The following is a 7,567-nucleotide window of genomic DNA, read 5'->3' as shown; positions in this document are numbered from 1 at the left end:
GGGGGAGCGCTCGGTGCAGGCGGTGCCCTGTTCAAGACCTTGCTGAGGTGGCCATGGCCTTGCGTCTGACCTCTGCCTCCCGCTCCCCTCCGGACTCTGCCAGAGCCAGCGGGCAGCACCCCTGGCCCTGCCGGGGGGCACCCAAGGCCCAGCCCTGTAACCTCTGCTCTGAGCCCAGCGGGATGTGTTACTGTCTCTGCCTGGGATCCAGCTGGAGGCGAATCCATCTCTCACCCAGGCCTTCCCTGTTAGATAGAGCCCGATTCCCGCACCCTGAGGTGGTGGCCAAGGCTGGGCCCACTGGTCCAGAGGCAACTGCCCACATGTCCCACCCACTCCCCCATCAGGGCCGGCAGCCTGAGCTCAGCCCTGGCGCTGATGCTTCTCTGACCCTCTTTTCTCCACTGAAATGAGGGGGGCACCCCACTTCCTGAGTCAGACACCTGCAGAGACCGGGTGGGCAGCTGAGGTCATGAGGGCAAAGAGGGTTGCCAGAGGGAGAAGCGGCTTTATTCAGGAAGAGCTGGGGAGGGAGGTGGGCTCCCTGGGTCCCACCTGTGGCCTCTGGGGCAGGGACATTAGAAGCCAATGGCTGCGGGCATCTGAGCCCCCTCAGAGTCACCAGTGGGGGGCTCAGGGGGCGCGCTCAGAGTCGTCCGAGGTGGGCACGAGGGTGGCCCCATCTCTATTCACAGTGGGCAGTGCCTGGTAGGTCTGGGTCCAGTACTGCAGGTAGCTGCTCCTCAGGTGCTGCTTCATGGACTGGCCATCCATCTTCTTGTTAATCTCTAGGTAGTTGTCGTTTTCCTGGGTGTAGGGCTCCCATTGGGTGGGCACAGCCGAGTGGCCCTGGTTGGGGTCCCTGCAGATGAGAGAAAAGGCCGTGTGGGGTCTGAGCGCTCACAGGAGACCTCCATGCTGACCCGACCACCGGGGCCTCACTGTCTCCTGGGCACGGGCTGGGCATGTATGTGTTCTGTGCCCAACCAGGAGCTCTCTCCTCACACACAGGGGGTACTGAGGCTCAGGGAGGTTAGGTGTACGTGAGGGGACAGGCATGTGGGCCCAGGTGGCAGGAGGCCTGGCCCAGCCTCACCCGCCTTACCCAGTTCTGGCAAAGTTGGTCCAGTAGGCGATCATGGTCCGGGAGACAGTCCTGTCTTGGGCCCGGTAGATCAGGGGGGTGGCGAAGGGCCTCCCATACACGTACGGGAGTTCAGTGATGTGGTCGGCGCCCATCCAGCTTGGGTACAACGGAATCCGAGACGGGTGGGAGAACAGGTAGGTGTAGGTCCGGGCACTCCTGAGGAGGGAGGGACACGGCCCAGGTTGGCAGGGAGCTCACCTGGGCTGCCCAGTCCAGAGCTGGGCCCTGGAGGGAGGCCATGGGGAGAGCAGGAGGAGCAGGGAAATCCCCAGACTCAGGAGGGACCTGGGTCCCTGCACCGGGGAAGGGAAGGCAGTGGGGTTTGTGGTTCTGGGATGTCAGGTGTATCCACACTTCCCTCCCCAAAGCCTATGGAGGCGTCTTCCTTCCTTTTCTCTGCAGATGAATTTGTGATCTTCGTCGGGTACATACCTGACCCACCCAATGAAGAACACAAGTTCATGTAGTTGCTACAAGCGTTCATCCTACACTTCCTAGGCATCGTTTTCTCTCCCTTCCGTGTCGGCATCCCTAATGAACTTTTTATTTTCACTGGAGGTTTACCAGGTGGCCGCAGGCCAAAGTTGTTTTGAATGTTGGTAAACCCCACACCCACAACAGAGACCATTATCCCGTGTTCTGTCCCCCTCGGCCTGGGGGCTGCGAGGAAGCTGCAGACACTGCAGGGGAGGCCTGTGGGCTGAGGGAATGGGGGACTGATAACCTGATAGATAGAGCACCTGGATTAATCTGAAAGTAACCCTATTATTTTCAATCTTAGAACACATATACTTATGTGATTAGGGCGTTAAGTTTTCCTGAAATTTCCTTTGAAGGCCTGTGCAAAGCAATGAAGGTGACTCAGCTGTGAATCCAGCAAGCAGAACCGATAAGCAGGGACAGACCCACCAGGAATCAAAACGTCATCTCATCCCCATCATCTCATCCACATCATCTCATCCACATCATCTCAGCCACATCATCTCATGGTTCAGTGACTTCAATAGCTGATGTCTGCGGACACCCAGGGCTGTACGTAGTACCCCAGCCCCTTTGCCTTTATAGTCCTGTGCCCTACACCTGCTGGAAAACAGGATTTGAATGGTTGTAAGCACCCTGTCTTCTTGGGGGCTGGCCTTCTCAATAAATGCCTCATATGGTTCAACCCTGCCTTCGTTATTGGACACAGGGACAGGCAACCCCAGCCCACCAGGGGCTTCCCTGTAACATGAGGAGGGCTCTGTAAAGGCCCTGAGCTGGGAGGTGAGGAGGGGACTTATCAAGTCTCGTCAGGCCTGGGCAAGGCAGATGGTGCAGGCACACCTGGGACCCCCATCACGGCTTTCCCGGGCCTCCCTGACACCCTGAGCCGCCCACTGGGGAGGCCTGGCAGGGCAGGTGCATGACCCAGGCCTCTCCTGCCCTGGCCCTCACTTGGCGTTGGCTCTGTGCTGGGCCACAGTCATCTTCGTGGGCATCAGGAAGAGGATGTCGGTCTCCAAGTCCACCACCGTCTTCTTCTTGGCCTCCTGGGAGGAGTCCTCGGCCCAGGACGCCGTGTAGAAGTCAAAGGTGGCATTGGCACCTCTGGGCCCCTTGGCAATGGTGAGCCCACTGACCAGCTTGAAGAAGTCCTCCCTGCAGGGACAAGCCGACACTGGACCCTGGACCTGGGCCAGCGGTAGCATCCCCCACAAACCACCGCAAGGGCCTGCGGATAGCCCGCTACACCGGCCGACTTCCTTCTCCAGGTGATGCCTCCCCAAGAGGCCCCCAGGCACTGCCCTAGCCCTGCACCCTACTCACCCTGTGACGGTCAGCAAGCCCACGTTGATGGCTGGCACGTCAACGCTGGCAAAGAGGTGGCCGTCCATGTCGTTGGTGCCAGCGATGTAGTCGATGTCGGCCGCGTTGGCAAAAAGGTTGATGGGGTCGTCGGGGATGAAGTCTCCATCCACGACAGGGAGGAGGCCCAAATAGTACACGCCTGGGTCTGCATGGAGAGCAGGGGTCCTCACACCTTTCAGAGCCCCACTGCCAGACCCCAGGCCCAGGGGCAGCCCCTGCCTCCTCTGATCCAGACCAGGGTCCTCACCCTGTCCCCCTGACATGGGGCCTGGATAATTCTAAGGCCTGGGCTGCCCTGCGGGTGTGGAGCAGCTTCCCTGGCCCCATCCACTAGATGTCTCCACCCCCAGTGTGGCAACCCAGACTGTGTGCAGACTGCCACAGGCTCCCTGTGGCCAAACCATCCCGCTGACAGCCCCTGGGCCTGAGGCCCCTAAATTGGGTGCAAATGACTGTTTCTGGCCATTGTTGGGGGGGAAAGGTGCACCAGCTTCCCAAGGGGGTCAGGACCCAGGGAGGCTCAGAGGGAGGGATGGCGCCCCTGGCACAGACATTAGAAGCCACGGAGGCAACAAGGGCCCTGGCGGCACCAGGCTCCCAGGGACGCCAGTGAGCGGGTGACAGGCCAGGCTGCAGCCCCTCCATCCTCACTTATTTGGGAGCATGGCCGTCCCCCCATGTGGAGCCCCCACTCACACTTCCGTCCCAAAAGGGGCATCTTATAGGCCAGCGTCAGGGCCCGGGGGTCGGTGACCTTCAGACACTTGGCCATCCTGGCGGTATCGTCCAGGGGGCAGCCCACCTTCTTGGCGATCTGGGGGTTGGGGGGAGACAGGTAGGTGAAGCCAGTGCGGGGCAGACGGCCATGGGGACCGGGACAGGGCATGGACAGGAGGTAACCCTCCCCCTGCCCACCACAGCTCTCCTTTACCCCTTTGGCCCAGGAGAGAGGGTTCTTCTGGATGGCCCAGGTGGCCAGCGCCACACCGCTCTCGCTGATGGCTCTTCGGATGAGGCCCTTGTTGTAGGGAGAGAGGATCTGCGACACACAGAGGTCCTGTCACCTTGGCCTCGCCTCTCCTGCCCACCCGGGCACCACCAGGGACAGCCAGACTGTCAGCTTCATGCTGTTCCCCACAGCCCCCATCAGCTCCCCAGTTCCCATCAGCTCACCCAGCCACATCAGCTCACCCAGCCCCATCAGCTCACCCAGCCCCATCAGCTCACCCAGCCTCCATCAGCTCCCCCAACACCCGTCAGTTCCCTCAGCTCCCAATAGCTCTCCTAGCTCCCCCTGAGCTCCCCGCTAACACCCTGGGAGGAAGGCCCGGCCTCCCACGGTCCTTTAGACCTGCAGAGAGACGCTGACACTTCCAGATGATTGTCCAAAGATGGTGATGTTGTCGGGGTCCCCCCCGAAAGCTGCAATGTTCCTCTTCACCCACGCGATGGCCATGTGCTGGTCCCGAAGGCCATAGTTACCTGGGGCGGGTCGGGGAGCCCATCAGGGACTGGGGTGGGGGGAGAGCGTCCTCCATGTGGAGACCCCTGTCAAGCCCCAGGATGGCACAGGGCGGGTCCCAGGAGGCTGTTGAATGAGGTGCTGGAGGGGGTGTGGGGCTCAGGTAGGGGACCAGGACCAGGAGGGCCAGGCTGCTCGACTCTCTCCCTGACACGGTCCCTCTTCTAGTCTGTCTGTCCTACGACTCTGTGTCCCCTGAGTCACCACCTCAGTGTCTCATCTTCTGTTTCTCCCGGCTCCCTGGTCTCCCTGGGTCCCTGTCCCTGGTCTCTGGTCTCCCTAGGTCCCTGTCCCGGGTCTCTGGTCTCCCTGGCTCCCTGTCCCTGCTCTCAGGTCTTCTTGGGTCCGGGTATCTGCTCCCTGGTGTCCCTGGGTCCCTGCCGAGCTGGCTGGCAGCCTCTTCTCTCGCTATAGCTGCCGATGGGCTCCTGTGTCTCACTGTCCATCCCCAGCTTCCTGCTCTGCCAGTAGAATTCTGGGTCTCTCTGGGAGGCTGTCAGGAGTTGTTCGGTGAAAGTGGTGCTGAAGGGCCCCTGCCAGCTCCCTCACCCCTGAACTCACATGCCCGACACACCTGGCAGGTTGGCGTCCCCAGTGCTGAGGTAGCCCAGTGGCCCAACACGGTGGTTGAAGGTGACCAAAATGACGTTGCCCCGCGTGGCGATCTCCTCCCCATTGAACTGATAGTCACTGAAGAAGTTGAACCCTTGGCCGGACCCAAAGAGGAAGGCTCCTCCGTAGATCCAGATCATGACAGGCAGGTTCTGGGAAACTGAGGGAGGAGAGCAGGCCCGGTGACCCCAGCTGCCCCTCCCCATCCCCTCTGGGTGCTTGTTTCAGGGAATTTCAGCTCTGGAGCCCACACACAGCCAAGGGGCTGGGCAGGGCTGGGCCTCTGGCTGCCTGGGCACTTTCTGCAGGTTCAGGGACCAGGTATGCATGGGGTGGGGAGATGCACCTTCCTTCTGGCCCTGGGGGACCCAGATGTTGAGGTAGAGGCAGTCCTCGGAGCCCCTGGTATTTAACTGGGTGAGAGAGATTTGCAGGCATCGCTGCTTGAAGTCCTTGGCCTTTAGGGTCCCTGTGGGTGACCAGAGGGGCTGGCTTGAGGATGGTGGCCCTACCTTGCCACCCCAGGCACAGGGCCAGCCGGGCACACCACCCCCCCCCCACCGACTCCCACCTTGCCATCCGGGGTGCGGTTGGGGGTTCTCCAGGGCCTTGGGTGGGGCAGCGAAGGGAATGCCCTTGAAGACGTCCACAGAGCGGCCGCCGATGCCGAAGAGGCCGAGCTTCTTGTTGACGCCCTCCACGAAGCCCCCTTCCGTGTGCACCACGCCCAGCTGGGGAGAGGGCCAGGCTCAGGGGACGCAGGCTGGGTGGGCCAGTGGGGTAGGGCAACCCCAGCAGGTTCTAGGGGTCCAGGACAGCTTTTAGGTAGGGAGCCTAGTCACGAATGCCTGTAGCTGTGTGTTCCTGTGGAAGCCCTGCTCCTCACCCCGTGGCAGGGCCCTAAGGAAAGAGATCCTGTAGCTGCCCCGAGGCTCCCGGCTCCCCCTGGAGGGGCCTCCCTGGCCACTGGCAAGCAGGTGTGTGTCGCCCCTCTCAGGGGCTGGGAGCCGGGGGTCGGGCTCCGGGTTTAACTAGACTGAGGTCCAGACTCCTGTTCTGACGCTGGGGGCTGTGATGGGCAGCCTGCTGGCCTGCTCAGGGCCCAGGTCCCTTCTGTGCCGGGGCCATGGCCATCCCCGGACAGAGGAAGAGCCGGAGGGACCTGTTGGCCAAGGCGGACTCCGCAAATCAGCACTGAGAACGCCAGTGACACTGGGGTTTTGTTTGTGTTTGGCGTCAGTGCTCCCTGTGTGCCCTGGAGAGCGCGCCTGTACCAGAACTTATTCGTGGTTTCTGATGTTCAAGTTCGTGGGCGTCCTGTATTTGAGCTGCGCCTGTGCCATCGTGTGCGTGCGGATGCAGGAGCAGAGGAAGGGCCAGGAAAGTGCCCTCTGGGTGTGGGTTCTTGGGGGCTTCTCCTGCCAGTGCCTCACCTGCCTGCCCCCCTCCCCTCTGCGGTGCCCAACCCAGTTCCCAGGCCGGGTTAGGGGAGCAGACAGGGGCTCCTCCTTCTCCTCCGCTGGGCTCTCGCTTACCGTTGCTGCGCTCACTACTGCCAAGCAGTAGGCGAGGCCTAAGACAGCCAGCTCCTGGCGCCCCATGGTGCGTGTGCCTGTCTCGGGGCCCTGTCTCTGAGCAGGGGTATTTATGGGGCGGGACATCCGGGAGACATCCCGGAGCCGGGGCTGGCAGCTGCCTGTGGATGGTTCCCTTCCCCCCCCTCCCTCTGCCCCTTCATCCAGGCAGGATAGCTGCCATTTCCAGCCAGGCTCAGGGCCAAGGTCTTGCAGGTGTGAGCACACAGACACTCACACACACACGCACACACACACACATTTTCATAGCTGCCCTTTCCAGGCAGGTCAGGCAGGGCCAAGGTCATGCAGGTGTGGGCACATACACACACACACACACACACACACACACACACACACACACGTTTGCACGGGTGCAGGGATGGTCTGAGTTGCCCATGATCTGCTGTTCCCGGGTGCCTGGTGCCCTCAGTGCACCTGGGCTGGTAACTGGAAATAGTCAGGTGGCCCAGGCCAGGGGCTGAGGGTTGGGGCCTTGGTGGGTGCAATTGTGACTCATTGACAAGGGCCTGGGCTCACCCTCAGAGAAGGGGGCCTGCTTCCCTCCAGGCCCGGCCTGGCCCCCTCCTGGAGCTCCAGAGCCCAGCAAAGGGAGTTCACAGGGGACTGGGCGTGTGACTTCTGGGACAGAGAGGGCTGTGTGCTCCTGGGCAGCCACGTGGCTGAGCCTGGGTCCGAGGGCCCACGGGTGTGCCGTCCGAGCTGGGTGTGGGGACCCAGAGCAGCACAGGGCGGTCCTGCCCTCAGGGAGGGCACCCCTCACACTCAGCACCAGCAGAGAGACATTAGGGGTGGGGGTGGGGGTGTGGGGGAACAGACAGGAAGACAGAGGGAGAGACAGAG

At 61.9% G+C, this 7,567-nt stretch overlaps 1 protein-coding gene across 1 annotated transcript; it reads right to left on the bottom strand.

Moving 5' to 3' along the window:
• Positions 1-488: 488 nt before the first annotated feature.
• Positions 489-6,748, bottom strand: LOC102431153 (bile salt-activated lipase-like). Its single transcript, XM_014450961.2, is given in 12 exon segments — positions 489-644; positions 646-862; positions 1,106-1,303; positions 2,582-2,785; positions 2,954-3,140; positions 3,692-3,809; positions 3,927-4,034; positions 4,347-4,477; positions 5,092-5,289; positions 5,476-5,598; positions 5,701-5,860; positions 6,665-6,748. Coding segments are annotated over 12 exon segments (1,776 nt in total). The 5' UTR covers positions 6,731-6,748; the 3' UTR covers positions 489-578.
• Positions 6,749-7,567: the final 819 nt, after the last annotated feature.

The sequence above is a fragment of the Myotis lucifugus genome, unplaced genomic scaffold, assembly GCF_000147115.1.
Source record: "Myotis lucifugus unplaced genomic scaffold, Myoluc2.0 scaffold_5472, whole genome shotgun sequence".
Classification (NCBI taxonomy): domain Eukaryota; kingdom Metazoa; phylum Chordata; class Mammalia; order Chiroptera; family Vespertilionidae; genus Myotis; species Myotis lucifugus.
This window is presented reverse-complemented; position numbering and strand designations above follow the sequence as displayed.